Source organism: Saccopteryx leptura, chromosome 1, assembly GCF_036850995.1.
Source record: "Saccopteryx leptura isolate mSacLep1 chromosome 1, mSacLep1_pri_phased_curated, whole genome shotgun sequence".
Classification (NCBI taxonomy): domain Eukaryota; kingdom Metazoa; phylum Chordata; class Mammalia; order Chiroptera; family Emballonuridae; genus Saccopteryx; species Saccopteryx leptura.
This window is the reverse complement of record NC_089503.1, coordinates 133,812,056-133,830,991: the sequence shown is the minus strand read 5'-3', so window position 1 is coordinate 133,830,991 and position 18,936 is coordinate 133,812,056. Positions and strand designations below refer to the sequence as shown.

At 54.8% G+C, this 18,936-nt stretch overlaps 2 protein-coding genes across 3 annotated transcripts in view; both read left to right on the top strand.

Annotated features, from left to right (window-relative positions):
- Positions 1-9,679, top strand: part of PLEKHG4B (pleckstrin homology and RhoGEF domain containing G4B) — a 100,459-nt gene extending 90,780 nt beyond the window's left edge. For both annotated transcript variants that reach the window (XM_066375330.1, XM_066375320.1), the window contains exons 17-21: positions 629-799; positions 1,425-1,605; positions 3,398-3,514; positions 3,735-3,965; positions 6,744-9,679. In XM_066375330.1, coding sequence (XP_066231427.1) covers positions 629-799; positions 1,425-1,605; positions 3,398-3,514; positions 3,735-3,965; positions 6,744-6,997 — 954 coding nt within the window. In that variant the 3' untranslated portion in view covers positions 6,998-9,679. The remainder of the gene's footprint in view (positions 1-628; positions 800-1,424; positions 1,606-3,397; positions 3,515-3,734; positions 3,966-6,743) is intronic.
- A 2,814-nt stretch (positions 9,680-12,493) lies between these two features.
- Positions 12,494-18,597, top strand: LRRC14B (leucine rich repeat containing 14B). The gene is made up of 2 exons (XM_066375304.1): positions 12,494-13,458; positions 16,625-18,597. Exons 1-2 carry the CDS (start codon positions 12,566-12,568, stop codon positions 17,268-17,270), a joined length of 1,539 nt encoding a protein of 512 aa, XP_066231401.1. The 5' UTR covers positions 12,494-12,565; the 3' UTR covers positions 17,271-18,597.
- The last annotated feature ends 339 nt before the right edge of the window (positions 18,598-18,936 follow it).

Here is an 18,936-nt window from a genome sequence, read left to right as displayed (position 1 = left end):
TGAGCAGGAATGTGGACACAGGGGAACCCCACCCTGAGGGTTCTGCACCCAATTTCAGTGTAGGGTTTTCTGCCACGCATCCAAGCAATTCTTGGACACCAGGTGGGTCTTTTACAATTCAGTTCACTTCTGATACCATCTACCCTTCAATGACATCAGATCCCATAAGTTAAGGGCTCAGTCCCACCAGACTCCCTTCCTCCCACTTCAGATGCCAGTCAGAAATCCAGGCTGTCACCTGTTCTTCTGAGCAACAGCTATAGATAGGAGATTTCCACAACCCCCTCCTGTCCAGTAATTTGGTAGAGCAGCTCACAGAACTCAGGGAAACATCTCACTGACTGGATCACCTGTTTATTGTAAAGGATGCAGTTCAGCAGGAGCCGGATATAACAGGTGCACGGGGCAAGGTGTGTGCAGAGGGTGCGGAGCTCCCCATCTTCACGTGCTCACCGGCAGGAAGCTTTGCAAACCCATTCTTTTGGGGTTTCGTGGAGGCCTCATTACATAGGTGTGATTGATCAGATCATTGGCCTTTGGCGTTGACTCAGCCTCCAGGCCCTCCAGAGGTAAGGGTGGGATTGGATCAGACCCAGTGGTCCCTGAGGGAGACTGGCTCTGTCCGCAGGTGAACTTGAAGGAGCAGGGACAGCTGAGATGCCGGGATGAGTTCATCGTGTGCTGTGGAAGGAAGAAGTATCTGAGGCATGTCTTCCTTTTTGAAGAGCTCATTCTGTTTAGCAAGACCAAAAAGGTGGACGGAGGCTACGACATCTACACATACAAGCAGTCCTTCAAGGTGAGGTGCCTGCCTTACGCCTCATGCCACTGGTATCAGGCTGGTCCCCTGCAGACAAGCAGGGACCACATGGTATTTGTACTTTTCTCTGGTTCTTTTGCTGAATTTTGAAAACCTCAGACTCCAAAAGCTTCAAGGCTTTCCGTGTGCTGGTTCAGTGGCTGGAAAAAAATGTCTCCTCGATCAGTCACCTCATTTTGGATTTTGATGAAAGCAGACCCTCGGGTGGGTTCTTGGGTGGCCCTTTTGCCCCTAAAGGAGCCTCTTGAGGGTAAAGAGCTTCTGGGTCACCTGGGAGGGGCCCGCACCCATAACCCCTTACCTGTCAGCACCAAGGAACCTGTCAGAGGTGTGACAGTTGTGGACCCCACCCAGTGTGCGACAGCCAGAGGGTACCACAGAACCTCCAGGTCAGCCCTCATGCCTCCAGTGGGGAAGCCAGTGTGGACGGGGCGAAACTTGGTCCCTCCTGTCCTTCACTAGCCCCCAGCCTGGCCTCGTCCGCACTATCTGGTGTCTGGGCGAAGAGGCCTCTTGCCCTGAGGCATTGGGATCAAAGTGTCAGCCTGACAGCGTTCAGTTGTTAAAAGTGTTTCTGTGCTCCCCTCCCCTGCTGTGACTGCAGATGGCTGAAATCGGGATGACAGAGACTGTCGGGGACAGTGGCGTGAGGTTTGAGATCTGGTTCCGCAGGAGGCGGAAATCCCAGGATTCCTACATTCTCCAGGCCAGCTCCCCAGAGGTCAAGACCATGTGGACTGACGTGATAGGGAAGATCCTGTGGCGGCAGGCTCTGCGGAACAGAGGTGGGCGAGGGGGGTGCGAGGCCAGCCCCACATCAGGGGCCCCGTCCCAGAGGCCCAGGCCTGGGGGCCCTCGCGAGGCCCGCAGTCAGGACCATTTACCAGAAGGTACCTGGATCCATCCCATCAGCACACAAACATGTATTTCCCCTTAAAATGAACATAAACAAGACTCCGCCCCACACTGCAGCACCTCAGAGAAAGGGCTAATGCTCAGGCTTCCCGAGCGTTCCCAGTAGTAGTCAACCTGGTCCCTCCCACCCACTAGTGGGCGTTCCAGCTTTCATGGTGGGTGGTAGTGGAGCAACCAAAGTATAAATAAAAAGATAGATTTAACTATAGTAAGTTGTTTTATAAAGATTTATTCTGCCAAACTTAGTGAAAATCTGACATAAAGTACTTGGTAAGTAATTATTATTACATGCTTTAACTTGCTGTAAATCTGTTTTACAAAGTTTATAAAGTTACTTCCCTACTTTATAAATCACCATTACCGTGGAACCGGTGGGCGGTTAGAAAATTTTACTACTAACAGAGATACAAAAGTGAGCGGTAGGTATAAAAAGGTCGACTACCCCTGCCTTAGGCCCATGGGGTCAGCTGTCTGCCCTGCCCTGCTTGTCAAGGCTTCCCGACTGGCTGGAGCTGGGCTGGTGCCAGCCTGTGGTCTCCCCATGGGGGAGGGGCTTCTCCATAAGGCACCTCGTCCCTCCAGCTGGGATCCCTCCCGCCATGTTTCCTCCTCCTCTATGTTGCCCTCTTGGTGCCCCCTCTGCCCCTATTTAGTCACCGGGGCACCTCGATCTATACTCACAGGGTGGCTGTTCATCTAGTCTGGACACTATAAATGCCATCTTCATAATGATCCCTCCACGCTGGCCTTCCTATGGCACCTTGGGCCCACAGACCTATGGAGTCCCAAGAGCTGTAACATCCAAACGGCCAGACATGACCAACCACCTGTCCCCTCAGTGGCTGTCCCCTGGACGGAGCCTTGACCTATCACAGAGATGTCCCATAGCCACCCCACTGCCACCTCCTTTGAAACAAAGACCACCCATGCATATCTGTGAACACAGTACACACATGTCACATGTGTATACACCCATCTGCCTGCACATATATCTCATCTGCTCACATGTGCATGCACACATACATGTGCTCATGCCACACGAGGCAGCTTTGCTCAGGGTGTTCAGTGGCTCCTCAGTCTCCGTGGAGTGGTGCCAGCCCTTATGTGGAGCAGGAGGCCCCAGGCCGGGCCCCAATCCCCTCCACAGTCTCCTCTGCTCCTGCCCCTCCCTCTTTTTCCTCCCACTAGCTATAATTGTTGTCTTTATTTGATTCTGTTTTAGTTTTACCAAGAAGTAGTTTATTTTTAGACTCACCCTATGCTTAGATCTCCTCTCAGTATTCAAAGAGACAGAGACACCTGTCAATGTCCTCATGGCCATGTGCCTCCTAGAAGCCACTGTTCCCCCACTCCGAGCTGAACCTGCTGCACAGCTCACCTCCCTTCATTAGCACACAAGGAGCGCCCCCCTCTCCCTGCCTGGACACCTGGTTTCTGAGGCTCCGTGTCCTCTGAGAGGCCACTGTGAGGCCAGACCACACCATGGGCACGTGCCGGAGTGGGAGCCTCATTACCTCGCCCCCAGCATCACTCTGGGGAACGGGGCCTGGCCCTGACACGCTTCTGGTCTGGACTGACCATGTCTGGTGTGCAGAGCACCATCATGGTGGTATTAAACCCAAGGAATTGCTTGGAAAACTATCCTACATTCTTCTATTTCAGAACTCAGAATGCAGGAAATGGTGTCTATGGGGTTAGGCAGCAAACCGTTCCTGGACATCAAACCTAGCAATGCAGCCATAAGTGATCGGGCTGTCAATTACATCACGAATGGGAAAGGTAAGGCGGCCTGGCCCTTGCTCTGCTCTACTCACCAGAACCCAGGCCCCAGAGCTCCAGGGATGGCGCTTAGCATGGCGGGCTGACCACAGGCAGTAGAACCTGGTCAGTCTTCCAGAGGACTCTGTCTGGCTCTTGCTGGACCTGCTGCACAGTTACAGGGGCTTAGCTACATTTCTGGAGCAGAGGCCAGACCGACTTGCTCTCTGTCCCCTTCCAGAGTCAAGAACCCAGGCGCCCATTGCTGTGCCCTCCCGTAACCACCCCACCCCTTTCAAGAGACCACACTCCACCATCTCAGACAGCAGCACCTCCTCCTCCAGCAGCCAGTCCTCGGCTGCCCTGCACGTGTCCACCAGCCAAGCCCACTGCCCCTGGCCGTACTACGATGTCCACAGCTGCATTGAGGAGGACGAGCTGGAGCAGGAGGCGGGGAGCCAGCCTCCGTTGTGTGAGTGCGCTTGTGTGCTGTGGCCCGTCGCGCTCCTGCCTCTGACAGACAGCCCGTGTGGGTGGGGGCCAGTTTACATGTTCATTTGTTTCATTTGATTTTCTGTACTAACAACATTTTCAAACAAATGAAAAATTTTCTTTTATTTAAAGCAAAACAATTTTCACTTCTACCTAAGATGAAGTAACAGGGAAGAGGTTTAAAACAAACCAAAAAAAAAAAAAAAAATCCAGACCAAGCAAACCAGATGAAATATATGAAATGAGAGATTTCAAAACATAGAACATCTGACTAAAAAGAATAGTGGCCCTGAGAGACGGGAAGGTGACGGGAGCCCTGAGACAGCCCTGTTTCTGCCTTGAGAGACAGTGCGGCAGACTCCCCGAGTGGGGGGGACCCGGGTGGCAGGGGTGTGCAGGAAGGAGTAAGAGAGACCTGTCAGTGAGAGGCCTCAGGATCTGACAGAGGGGTCCCCTCCAGAATCCAGCAAAGCACTGGTCAGCACAGCACGTGAAAAGCCCCCAAAGCTGGGGAGCCTCTGAAAGCCTATACTTTTCACTGTCACATGGGCTCCTGTTCTCACCAGCTGGATGGGACAGTCATGGTGTGTGGGGCACATGGTGAGTCCTTGGAATGGCCTACCTCAGGAGGAAGGACCGTTTGACTGAACACTGCCCCCAACCCACCCCACCACATCACGAAGCAAGACCCGAGAGGACCAGTTTCCGGGAACCTAACTACATCCCAGGACAAGGCTCATGGAGATTTATAGAATCACAAAAGTATCCGTTACCCAACAAAGTCAGTTCACATTGTGTGACATCTAGTCAGAGCAACAGGCAAGCAAAGAATTAGAAAACATAAACCATAATGAGAATAATTCATTAGGCAAAACCAGCCAAAGCCAACATGGATGTTAGAATGGTCAGTCGTGGCCTTCAAACCATTGTTCAGCCATTCCTGGTGTCTAAAAAGCTAAGTAATGGTCTAGACTCGAAGATAGGAAAACACGACGACTAAAAGCACAGAGGACAAAAATGGCAGTATCTGAGGTGAAAACAACACTGGTTGGGTGTCAGAAGAAAATGTTACTGAATTTGAAGACATGTCAGTAGGAAGAATCCAAAATGAAAGGGAATCAGAAGGAAGGAGGGGCACATCAGTGAGCTGTCGGACAACAGAGCCCACTGACGCGAGGTTTTATACTACTTACGAACTTATACCACTCGAAGGTAAATTGTTATGTTACATTATAAACCCCAAAACAACCACTAAAACAAAACAAAGAGACAGCTGATACACAAACCGGAGACAAAATGGAATTGTAAGGAAAAAAGTTCAAAGAACATAGAGAAAGTAAGAGAGAACAAAGAACAAAGAATTGAGGTGGACCCTGTGCTCACCTTGTCAGTGACCGCACTGAATATAAATGGGCATCACTGGCTTTTGGTGAGCGACACACTTCCTCTCTGGCTGGTGTGCATACGTTTGTAACCTCACAGTGTATACTCATGTCCAGAGTTGTCCATTTGTACTGTAGAGGCTTACCGTTGTATTGAGTCACTTACATCCCAGTAAAGCAGTATTTTGCACACACTTCTACATGGAGAAAGGGGTGTGTCCGTGGAATTCCCTGTGGTTGGTTATCTCGGCATCCTGCGTGTGGTGTCAGGACCACAGGTTTCAGGTCTCTTCAGATCCATGAGGTCTCTCAGAGTACCTATCCACAGTCCAGATGTGGCCCATCCTCAGGCCACACTGCCTAGGACAAGCACCCTCCCACCCCTAAAAATGTGTCATTGCCAACAGAACAACATCTGAGGGCTTTGCGACTAACATCAAGGCATCTCTGTGCCCACTTGAAAGCATTGCACATACACCTGACTGGGAGCCCAGGTGGCCAGGTGCCACACAGCTGACCAGAAGAGGCAGCAGCCGCCATGGGGCAGGCCACAGGAGCACAGTGGGGCATGGCATTGCCAGCCCAGAGTGACTGCACTCCCCTGGATGCATTCTTCTGGCTCCAGGACCGCAGGCTTGTGTCTGGGCTGGTGCAGCCTCCAGTCAAAGCTGAGTCTGGAAGCTGGAGCGCGGATGTGAGGACAAGGTGGAAGAGTCTCTGTGTTGAGGACTCAGCTTGGGCATCCTCAGCTCAGTGCCTGAACAGTGCTCACTATCCCTGCAGAGAAACACGGGAAAGCCACCAGCCACCCACGCAGGAAGTTGAGACTGCCCAGGCAGCAGCCCAGAGCACAGGTCCCAGCTGTGGGGTGTGACCACAGGCCTGGACCCAGTGGCTTCAGCTAGGTCTGGTCTGGGGTGCTACAGGCAGGCCTAACAGTCCTGCGAGGGAAATAGGGGCAGGCAGAAGGGACGGGCAGGCCTTGTCTGTCCTGTTCCAGCTGCTGTGTAAGGCACGTGGCCCTCTGTGGTCTGTTTCTGCTTCCCCTTTGACTTGCTTGTTCAGTGGTCACAGAGCCGCCCAGCATGAGCTGGAGGCCTGCTGCTGGTGGAGAGGTTGCCTGGGCTCCTCCCAACCTGGTCTTCCAGCTGCACTGGCTCTACTCTGATTTCAGAAAAGCAGGCCAGGAAACACTTGTCAACCTTCCAGTCGTGCCATCCTGCTCTGACTCAGCCTCACAGGCTGTTAGAAACTTGCACATGGAGCAGAAAACACCTAGTCCTTGATCAGGCTCCGGGGCCCCTGATCATGGAAGGTGAGGTGGGGGGCAGCCCTCTCCCTGATGGACCGTCCCCTAACTTGGCTTCTCTTCACAGGGACTGACAGCTCTGAGTCTTCCCAGTGCATGTCGGGGGACAGCAGCCCTGGCCAGCCCGAGCTATCACGGCGCCTCCTCCCAGGACTGTTCTCTGATGAGGACCCCCAGGGCACATCCCCCACCCTTCCTCGGAGGGACCCACAGCCGCAGCTTGATCGGGGCCAGTTCACCATGACTGTGAGTGCCCCCTCTTCTGAGACCCAAGCCGAGAGGCCCAGGTGCAGAGGGGGTAGTCAGTACCTGCCCAAGTGATGCTGGGCTGCCCAGGACCACAGAGACCACCGCACCCCCCAGGGTTCATTCTGCACGTGAGTCTGCTCTCCACCAGCACCCCAGCACTGCGTGCCAGACAGATTGGCTGGAAACTAAACGCCTGGATCCGTCCCTGGGCAGTTCCAAGTCACTCAGCAGTCAGCTAGCAAGGGAGATTTTAGGGCCTCCTTGCTGTCTAGATTTTTCAGGCCACGTGGAGAGCTGATGTGTGCCATCTGACATTCGCTGATTCCAGGCTCCGCGGCACCCCCACTCAAGGCCTCTGCAGTCCTGGGTGAAGGAGGGCTGATGGTCAGCAGAGGCAGTTTGCAAACAGCCTGGTGAGGAGCAAGCTGGAATCGCAGGATGCAGGATGCAGGGTCCAGGGTCAGGGGCTCTGCCTGGAGTCCAGTCCCTCCTGGAATGCTCACAGGGCCCCCATTTCTGCCCTTCCCATGGGACCACATCCCTGGCAAATCATTTTCCACAAATTGATGCAAATATGTAGGGTTTTTGTTTTGGGTTTTTTTTTTACCTTCGGAGGGTGGGGCCTAGGCTGTTGTAGGAGGAGGCCCCACACATTGCCTTGGATGTGCACTCGAACATCATTCCTGAAAGGGAGTGACCGAGGAGAGGGGCCAGTCAGACAGGAAACAAGCGACCTCTTTCAAAGAGACCTTTTCCTCAGGACGTGGCTGGGCCTGTGGGTTCAGCAGCCTTTGCCCACCGCAGCTCAAGAACAGTTCTGGGGGGGATGCCCTTAGTGCACCTCCTGGCAGCATCAGAAAGGAAGGTCCAATTTTAAGGGTATAATGAGCCAAGAGTCCAGGAAACATGATTATAGACTCTGCCATCTTCATACAACACCAGGGTGGTTAACTCTTTCATGGACCAGCACAAAATTTTCTGGCAGACCGTGGACTGGCGGTTGAAAACCAGTACCCTAAATCACTCTTGATGACCAGTGACTCTGGTTCTGCAGGGCTTTCCCCTCATGTCTCAATAAGTTAAGACTTTCTCAGCTTCCCCAATGCACCAGGGGTTTCCCTCATCCACTATAATCCCTAAGGCGCTGGGCACGCTGCCACCACCCAGGCTGCCTGACCGTGTCTCTGCCTGTTGCAGATGCTTCCAAATTGTGATTGCACAGCCAGATATTAACAGCGCTGCCATAGGGGGGCATTGGCCAGGCAGGGCTGCGCCCCTGCTCCCCTATCTCCCTGACTAGCCTCCTTGGGGGTCTTGCTGCCTAAACCCCCCAGTAACCTCTATGTTCAAGAGGCCAGCATCCAGTTATTTCTGCGAGTTCAGGCCTTTCTCCAACAGGAGGGCTAGGCCCCTCAGCCCCTGATGCAGCGAGTCACCCCCCAGAGGCCCTGCCAAGGCACTGGAGGCCACCCACACCTACCTGTGCCTCCAGGCCACGGGCCAGGCCACCTGCTATCAGAGCAGCTCAGAGACCTGGCGCCCTCTCCTAAGAACGGGACCTCCCTGACAGCCTCTCCCACCTGCCTGGAGCTGGAGCTTGGCCAGCGGCTGTCCTCAGACCAGGTTGTCATGGCCAGGCTGTCACTCAGGCTGTCCGGGACTCCTTGCCGGAATTCCCGTGCACACATGAAATGCAAGTCGCAGCAGGCATGGAGCACTGCCTGGGGCATCATAGCCCTTGGTGGGGGCTACAGTCCACTCATCAGGGCGAGGCCTCGGCAGCAGGTTCCTCGGATAGGAGGCAGCTTCCTCCACCAAGACCTCAAGGCCTGGATGTTTCAGCAGGGGTGGGGGAGGCACAAAGGAACGCCAGGAGACTCCTCGACCCGAGTTCCATGCTCAGACTCCAGAGAGGGACCCCGGTTCCCACACGGCCCCCATCCCCACCGCCTTCCGCAGTCTCCCTGTACTGACTGCCTTCAGTGTGTAGGTCCCAGAGCTAACTACAGATCTGTATGTACATGTGAAAATAGATTGTTTTCCATAAATCACATGTGAAATCATCTAAGCGATTTCAATCCACGTGAGTGGCTGCTGATGACACACACACACTCACATTCACGTTCCAGGATCAGAATGGCAGACGGAGACCTGACGTGTTTCAGGGCCACAGTCCTTTCACCAGGGCTGTGCTGTGATGCCCACTGAGGGCCACCAGTGGCCACGCCCACCGGGCGCACACCTGCCAACTCAGACTAGCGCACCTGCCGCAAGGGAAGCCAGCCTCACAAAGGCTCTTGTTTGTGGTGGTGTTCTTGCCTGGCCCAAGTGCTTCTTAAAGAGGATGTGTGTCCATAAGCCAAGCGCCTTTTGGTGTGTGAGGGCCCCTGTAGTGCCTCAGACAAGGACCCTGTGCTGTGACGGACCTGGGGGCAGAGGGGTTGGTGGGAGGGGGGCAGGGAATGTAACAGGATCATTCTTTTGTCAGGTCTGAGACCTGAACGAGATGTGACTCTTCAGGGAGGACTCCAAGGAGAGTGCAGGGCACCCTTAGCCCAGACCTGTATGTGAGGTCTGGAGGTGAAACACTCAAGCTAGGGGCTTCTGACACACCTGGCCCCCAACCAAGGGTTACTTGGTCACATGCCCCTTGGAGCCTGAAGTCATCCCCATCATGCCCACCCCCTCCTGGGCATGGCCAGGCCTACTTTTTTTTTTTTTTGTATTTTTCCAAAGTGAGAAATGAGGAGGCAGTCAGACAGACTCCCACATGCTCCTGACCAGGATCCACCGACATGCCCATCTGGGAAGTTGCTCTGTTGTGGCCAGAGCCATTCTAGTGCCTGAGGCAAAGGCCATGGAGCCATCCTCAGTGTCCGGGCCAACTTTGTTCCAAAAGAGCCTTGGCTGCGGGAGGGGAAGAGAGAGAGAGGAAGGAGAGGAGGAAGGGTGGAGAAGCAGATGGGCACTTCTCCTGTGTGCCCTGGCCGGGAATTGAACTTGGGACTTCCATACACTGGGCCAACGCTCTACCACTGAACCAAACAGCCAGGGCCCAGGCCTACTTTTTGTCTTTTCTGTAGAGCTCCTTTGCCTCTGTCCAACACGGACATCTTGTGTAGCCCACTCTCCCATTGTGGTGGGAGCACACACACCCTCAGTCCCGTGCAGAAGCCCAGACATGTGCCGGCCTCAAAGCAGGGTGAGCCCTCTGGGACCGTTTCCCTCCGTCCAGGCAACTCAGGCCGTGGGTGACAGTCCCCAGGTAGCCCCATAAAGATGCATCCCAGACACAGAGCAAGTATAATAGGAATCTCGGTTCTGTTTCCTTTGTAATAAGTAGTCAGCGGAGCTGTACTAGAGTTAGGCATGGGCCGCTGGTCATCACCTGTGAACCTGGGATGAGGCTCCGCCCTGCTTGTCAGGTAGGCGCCAGGTTGGGGCTGGCGTACACCAGGTGGGCCTGAAGGTCTGAAGAGCCAGTGCCGGAAGGCCCTGTCGGTGTGGATATTGCCCGAGAGGACTCCCCTCTCCTGATGAGTTGAATAAGAAGCAGGGAGCGCCTCAAAGACGCCAGGCCTGTCATGAGCTTCCTGCTGCAGGATCTACCCACTCCCCAATCACATGGACCACCGAGGCTAGCACAGGGCCACACCTCCGTGATTTGCCAGTTGTATAAAATGTTTATTGTTTTCAGTGCTGACTTGTCCCAAACTTTAGGAACAGAAATAAATGGGACATGTTTCTACCATGTGGTTGTACGTCTCTACAAGTTCTGTTGTGTCCAAGGACCTCTGCATATGTCACCTATGTCTCTAGGAACCCAGCTCCTGCAACTTGAGGGGTCACGGCCAGAATAGCAGGGCCTTATTCTGGGGTCCACACCCACATTCAACACCCTCTGGCAATGTCAGGCAGGCTAAGTCCCACTGCCTCACACAGATCCCACCTGCCTGATTAGTGGGTTCTACCCTGGGAGCTGAGGCCTTCCCACCAGTCCCCCCCACACACACACACACTGGGGGAGGTACAGTGAGGCTCAGAGGGGACGGCTGCCTGACAGACCCTGGGCGGGGGGGAAGGTCTGCACTCCACACACACTTATTCACATGCCCACATACCTTAGCACCCCCCCCCCCGCCTTTCTCTATCTCCCCCTCCTTCCCTTGCTCTTTCTCTCTCTGTCCTTGTCTTTCTCTGTGTCTCTGTTTCTGTATCTCTGCCCCAGCTGTGACCCTCCCAGACCAGTGCTTGTCCAGGTGCCCTGTGAGCTAACTACTCCAGCCCTGTCCCCAGTGATGGTGATGTGTGAATGTGTGTGGTGGCAGAGAGGTGTTAGTAATTTAATTATAATCATTTAATAGCCATCAATGCCATGGCTCTGTAAGGAGGAAGTATTTCTCCACCCACGTTAGTAACAAAAGACAGATTAACAAGAGAAAAGCACAGATTTATTTAACCGTAAGTTTTAGATAACATGGGAGCCCTCACAGGAAAGTGGATAGCCCAAGCATTTCTCTACGAAGTTGAGCAAAGAAAAGTAAAGGAAGGTGAGCTACTTAATAAGGTCTGTGTGCCCAGAATTCTTTGGCCCAATCCTCACCCCTCCTGGTATAGGGAGGGCGGCTTGCACACGGAGCCCTAGCTCCTGCTTTCAGGAAGAGAGGGGGAGGCCAGTGCACCTGCTGTTGTTCAAGTGCCTTTAGCTCAAAATCATCTTTATGCCAAAGTGGCATATTTGGAGCATCATATTCAGCCGCCCTTCAGAGTAGAACTAGACTCCACATTGGGGAGACATCACAGCTCCCAGGCCCTCCCATCCAACCTGTGGCACTGCCTGCCTCCTGGGTCCTGGGGTAGATGAGGACACTGCCGGTGGCTGGGGTGGGGTGGGGTGCTGAGTCCTGCCTCTCCCAGCTGCTGTCAGGCAGGCCCACAAGGGAGTATCTGCATGTCCTCCTAGCTCACTCCAGCCATGGCTTCCTCCCAAGGAAGTGGGGAAGCCACAGGCTGTCCTGGGTCTGCAGGGAAGATAAAGGAAGAGAAGGGATGAAGCAAAGTTGTCAATGCCTCGTGGGGCTGGCATTGTCTTTTCTTAACATTAGGAAACTTGTCAGAGGTGCCTACCCCCATTCTTGGTAGCAGGTCCCTGTTCCCAGATGTAAGGCAAGGGGGCACTCCAGCCCCCAGAGGCTGCTGTGACAGGTTTGTTAGCCCAAGGGTGGCCTTGTTCTCTGCTCCCATGACTGTAGGATGGTCTTAGAGCTGGAGACATGCTCCACCCAAGGAAGCTGCTCCAGGACCAGTTTACTACAGCTCCCAAGCACAGGTTACCACTGCAGTGGGCATGGGCAGCAATTTTCAGGGGTCCCGGTCCTCCCTGAGCTAAGCAGTCAGCTCCGCTTTTATCAGCCAAGCTCCACAAAGTCATGCCAGCCACTGCCAGATGCCTCGCCCAGAGCTAAACAGGCACCTAGGACCAAAATAACCAGATGACCACAGGGCTGGCTGGCCACCTCCCTCCCAAAGGCAAGCTGCTCACAGCAGCTGCAGCCTAAAATAGGGGAGAAGGACATACACGTGTCTCCAGGAGAATCACAAGGGGAGAGCACCGTCCTGCCTTTGCCACTGCTGGCGGGCATGATGAAGTCACTACGCTTTGCTTCTGCTGAGGCCCTGGTGTCCCATCCCCAGGTGGCCCTGCAGAACCTGGACAGTGTGGCCCACAATCTCTACCCGCTCCTGTTCAAGGCCAGCTACTTGCTGGAACAGGCAGAGGTGATCCGAGTTCTGCTGGAGTGTTGGCCGCTGGAGGAGTTCCGGCTGGGCGCGCTGCTGGGGCCGAGCGCAGAGCAGGCGGTCGACCTGCGGGACCGGGCATGCAGGGCCTGCCTGGAGGCCTGCGTGAGGGGCCTGGCAGACCACGTGCTCCAGGACAGGGGCCAGCAGCGGCTGCAGTTGGCTGACCTCACAGGAGTCCGAGATGTGCAGGTGCAACAGTGCCCCTGTGGGAGGGCGCTGGGCCGGTGGGGCCGCACCGAGCTGCTGGCCAGGACCTGCTGTGAGGTGCAGGCAAGCCCCCAAATGTCTCGGCGTTCTGTCAAGGTCCTGGCTGATCTCTTTGTCACTGACGGAAACTTCCAGGTGGTAGTGCGGGCCCTGAGGCCAGCAGGCCCCGCTCCACTGCGCATGTGCTGCCTCTCCTTCCGGGCAGACAGCCTGGACCCCAGCCAGCTCCTGCAGGTGCTGCGTCTGGCCGGGCCAGGCGAGCTGCGCAGGCTGCAGGTGGTGCACAACGTGCGGCTGCATGCGGGCCACGTGCAACAGCTGCTGGCCCAGATGCACTTTCCCCAGCTGGCCTCGCTCACCCTGCCTGCCAAGGCCTTTGACATGCCCCCTGTCTGCGCCCCAGCTGCCGAGGGTGAGGACCCCCTCCTCACCTCCATTGCATGGGAGCTCAGCCAGATGACCCAGCTCACTGAGCTGAATGTGGCTTTCTCCACACTGACCGGGAAGATCCAGAAACTGCTCAGGTGAGTCTGAGGTGACCAGAGAGAGGTGGCAGGGTGGGTGTACTCTGCTCACAGCCCCTCACGTCAGTCAGCATAACACAGGGACTTCTTAGAGGCTAAGCTAAAGATGCACACAATAATGGGACCTTGTGACTTTTAAGAGGCCTAAAGCAGCAGAAAGGACTAGGGAAGGGGGTTGGGGGAATGTGTAGCACCGGGAACTCACAGGGGACTGTTTTCAGTTGGTAAGCAAAAGAGAAAATGACTGATTAGCAAAACAATAACAGAAGTAACTAGATTGTCATAATTACTTGCTATTTAACAAATGACTCACAAAGGCCTACCTCATAATTGCCTCTGGCTGTTGGTCGGCAGCAGCCTCCTTGTAGGCTTGGGGTGGTGGGAAAGTGAGCGGTCTGCTTCCAGGTTTACTCATCTCTGGGGACAGGTGGCCTGGGCTCTGTGTCCCACGGGCTCTCCACAAGCCTCTGGCTGCTAATCCAAGAGCCAGAAGGCCCACTGAGGAGGCTGTCCCTGTAACCTCCTCTTGAAGGTGTGTCCTCACTTAAGCATATTGTGTTGATTAGGGCTGTCAGGGCACCTGCTATATGAATATACTTACAAAAGCTTATAGAAAATTGAACTTACCATTTCTTGATCCTGGGACTGTGTGTCTTTCCTAGTTTAGAGAGCCCTTGGCTTAGAGGTGTTTCTCTTTAATACAAAAGTAACCAGAAGCTGTCAGCTCACATGGCGGGAGGCCATACTCCCTCTCCTCCCCTGCGGACACCTTGGCTCCCCCCTCCCTGCTCCTCCACCCCAGGTCTGCCAGTTAGAGGAATGAGGGCTCCCTTCCTCCTGTCTTCCACAGGACTGCAATCTCCTGACACGGAAGAGGGTGGCCGCCAAGCCCACACACAAGTAGAACTCTGACAGGTGGCTGGCTCGCTGGGACCCTCAGGATAGTCCTGCATTTGGCTGGCCTGGTTCTCAGCCCAGATGTGTCTGTGTGCTGGGGAATGTGGTAGGGCGGTCTTGTTAACCCCTGATAGGCCTTCCCGTTGCCTGGCATACTCTGACCCTCCACTGAATGGAGCCCATGCTCTGTAACATACTTCAGTTGGCCTGGTTGCTAGGAGCCCATTTCGGGACCCTGGGAGGTCCAGGCATGGAATGTGTCAGAAAACGCCCTTGGAGACTGAGAAACAGGCTGCTTGGACAGGAGACCCCAGGTGCAAAGGGCTCAAGTTGGGGATGTGGCAGGGCCAGGGTCAGTAGGGAAGGGGTTGGGGTCAGCAGGGAGAGGGCAGAGTGAGGGCAGGGGACAGGGGAAAGGAGGAAAAGAGGGAAGGACTTCATCTTTTCCTGAGTGAGTGAAGCCCCAGAAATTCTGAGTGGGAAGGTGGCATGATCTGTGCATATTTACGAGTTACTGTGACCTCTTTGGCCCACACAACACTCCTGGATAGAGGTGCAAGGAGACCCACTTAGGAGGTGTTAGGTCCCCAAGACCACCCACGTTTAGTCATTCCTAGGAGGACTCAGCATACAGTCATCCTCACAGCTATTACTTGTTACAGGAAAAGGACACAGCACAGTCCACACAGGGAAAGGAACGTGAATGAGGAGGTTGGAGTGGGGTCAGCAGCTCCCAGGTCTTCTCCAGTGGAGTCCCTGGACGTGCTTACTCCCTCAGCACCTTGTAGGTGCCCTCGACCATGGGGCTCCTTAGACACCCATGCCCAGGGTGTTTTCTGGGAGCTGATCGGCAAGCTCCTCAGCCTGGCACATAGCAAGACTCCAGACCCCAGAAGGAAGCAGGGACTCAGTATGAATCAGATTGTTTATATAAACTGTTCACTTGGGTGGTGGGACCCTCCCCAAATCCAAGGCCCAGACACAGGCCTCCCAAGGGCAGCAGTCAGACCTGCTCTGTTGATCCTTTTCCACACAGGAGGCCCCGCCAAGTTCAGATGGGAGAGGACGGGGGGTAGGGCCATCTGTGAGGACAGGTGGTGAACCGAGCTCAGACCTGGACACCTGGACTTGGTGTGAGGGAGAACTGACAGGATTTCTGCATGGATGGATGTGGCATGAGAGAAGTGGAAAGAGAAAGTCACCCACGGAGCCAAGCAAGGATGCAGAGAGCACGCTGTGGGTATACAGCAGGCACTCAGCACACACACAGCACAGGCGCATGCAGGAGGTGGTGGGGAAGGCAGCTGTGGGTATACAGCAGGCACTCAGCACACACACAGCACAGGCGCATGCAGGAGGTGGTGGGGAAGGCAGCTCCAGCTGGAGGATGGGCTGGAACAGAGGACAGCCCTGTACATCCTGTGCTTAGCGCTCAGCGTGCTCACACCAGGCTCAGGTCCTGTGTCCTGGGCACAGGTGGACCGAGAACAGGCATCTCTCCCAGGACCCTGGTGTGCGTGCTGTTCCTGACTGAGGCCCACGGGCCAGAGCAGGGTTGTACCCGGCTGTGTGTTTATTGATGTGGGACCACATCAGAAAGAGAGGACCTTTGAGATCCCAGGCAATGCTAAGCCGGGACTAGATGGTTCCAGGGCCTTGCCCTGCCCTAAACCTGTGGTTTTCACTCTTGAATAAATCCTGGGCGTTTCATTTCCTGCCAGTTCAGATGCATCTCACTGCCTCCACAATAAGCTTGTGAGCAGCAGACCTTCTCTACAGGAACGCCCCCCCCCCCCCACACACACACACTGTGGTCACTTCCCTACACTCAACCCACGAAGGGTGTTGACAAAACATTTATCCTTCTGAAAGCTGCAGACAAGGCCAGACCTGCCTCTGGTAGTTAACTCTTCACTACACCCAGACATACCACTGTCTCAAGGCTGTCATTTCAGCCCCAAAGCTGCCAGACTCTGTATGTAGATGAGTGAATGCAGCTGTGTCCCAGTAATGCTTTATTCATGCCACTGAAACTTGAATTTCATACGATTTCCCCATGTCACAAACTATTATTCTTCTATTGGTTTGTTCAACTATTTTTAAATGTCAGAACCATTTTAGCTGTCAGGCTGAATGAAATCTGGTGGCTGGTGGATTTGACCCTCCAGTCATAGACTGCTGACCCCTGGGATAGAATTCACCCAATTGCCTCCAGAGTTCCTCACTGGGACCGCCTCTCACCTCTGCTGTTTCCCACCCTGCCCTGTAGCCCCCTAAGGACCCCGCTGAGAGCACTGGACCTGGCCAACTGCGCCCTGAACCACGCAGACATGGCCTTCTTGGCAGACTGCACCCATGCCACGCACTTGGAGGTGCTGGACCTCAGTGGGCATAACCTGGTCAGCCTTTTCCCTGCGACCTTCTTCAGGCTGCTGGGCCAGGCCTCCCAGACGCTGAGAGTCCTCACCCTGGAGGAGTGCGGCATCGAGGACAGCCACCTGAGCATACTGACCCTGGCCCTGAGCCCCTGCCACCAGCTCCAGGAGTTCCGCTTCCTGGGGAACCCGCTGTCAGCCTCTGCTCTGAGGCGCCTCTTCCTAGCTCTCTGTGAGCTCCCCAAGCTGTGGTGGGTGGAGTTCCCGGTGCCCAAGGACTGCTACCCTGAGGGTGCCGCCTACCCCCAGGACGAGCTGTCCATGTCCAAATTCGACCAGCAGAAATACGACACGATTGCCGAGGATCTGCGTGGGCTCCTGCTGCGGGCCGGCCGGGACGACATCCAGGTCTCTACACCGGTCTTTGGAAGTTTCGACCCAGATATTCAAGAAACAAGCAATGAACTTGGAACTTTTTTGCTGCAAGCTTTCAAGACTGCCCTAGAAAACTTTTCCAGGGCACTGAAACAAATGGAGTAGGCCCTGCAACAGGCCACGGCAGGTCTTGATTTTCAGCTGATTGGCGACCCTGGGTCAGCAACTTGGGCAAGTGTTGGCGCCCTCACCACCATCATCCAAAGCATTTCTTAGAGGTGTACATGGTATCTGTTAGGCGCTGTAGGAGAGAAAGCCCAGCCTTCCAGTAGATGCGACACAAGGCCACTTTAGTGTCAAAGCACAGCGGGGATACTGGAGTGGAAACTGCCCTGGGGTTGGCAGAAGCACCCATCACAGTGGTGGACACAAAGAAGCACCAGGGGACTGAGAGTGGTTGTCCTGGTCATGGTGCGTGTGTGAGGTGCAGGCTGGTAGTGGTAGCAAAGAGGAGGTGGGGGGAGCAGGACATCAGGCTGGCATGAGGAGCGAGGAAATGAGACTGTCACAGAACAGGTGGCAGAAATCAACCAACTGGGAATGAAGAGCGTGGGAGCCCCGTGCTGTGTCCCCACCTCAGCTGTCTGCAGCGCTGATGCTTAGAAGCTGATGTCTGTTTGAATAGTTACAAGGGCAGTGTAGCATGGGCCGGAGCTGGTTATTAATGGTTTCTGCCCGCTTTGGAGGGGGCTCTGCTGCTGCTGCTGAGCCTGAGAGCACACAGTTAAGGAACCAAAGGGCCTCCTGGAAAAGCATCTGTCACTGCAGGACAACCACAGTGCCTCCAATGACCCCAGCCCCTGCGGCCCCACCTCCCTGCCCTAGACTGAGGCCCAGGGCAGGGCTTTCTCTCTGAGTCAGGGGAGCAGCTCCGCCTGGTTGTAGCAGTCCTGGCACTTGACAGGAGGACACAGGTAGACTTGGTTTCCACCAAACTCTGATTTGTGCAAAGGATGACTAAATACAAATAAAACAGAAGTGTGTCTTGTTCGGATGTGATTTTAATTTTAATGCAATTCAGAATTTTTAGAGGACTCCGAGAAAATAAAACCTTTTCTAAAGACAGAAGCTAGTACTTGATCTTGCCAAACCCTCCTCACAGCACAGCCCTCCCAGTGCTCCATGAAGGTCTGCATCACTGTGTGAGCAGGCGCTGCCCTCCAGTCCAACTCCATGTTGACCCCTCCTCAGGGGGGCCCTCTCCAGGCATGTCCCCACCCCAGGTGCTCCCATCTCCCCTCCACAACAGAGTGGGGCCCCTGCGATTGGGTCTCCAGGGTGAGAACCATCTCAGGGGAGGCAGTGACCTTCCTTCCACTGAGTGGGCAGAAGGGGAAGGAAGTGGTGACGTGCAGCTCTCCGTGATCATCAGATCTGCTCTCTGTGCACCCGCTGCATGTCTTGGATCGATCGTGCCGGTAGTCTCCGGAATCCTATTCTGGTTGCATGGAGTTTGCTATTCTTTGAAAGAGACTAAGCACAGCAAAATTTTTTTTTTTTTTTTTTTTTTTTTCTGAAGCTGGAAACAGGGAGAGACAGTCAGACAGACTCCCGCATGCGCCCGACCGGGATCCACCCGGCACGCCCACCATGGGGTGACGCTCTGCCCACCAGGGGGCGATGCTCTGCCCATCCTGGGCGTCGCCATGTTGCGACCAGAGCCACTCTAGCGCCTGAGGCAGAGGCCACAGAGCCATCCCCAGCGCCCGGGCCATCTTTGCTCCAGTGGAGCCTTGGCTGCGGGAGGGGAAGAGAGAGACAGAGAGGAAAG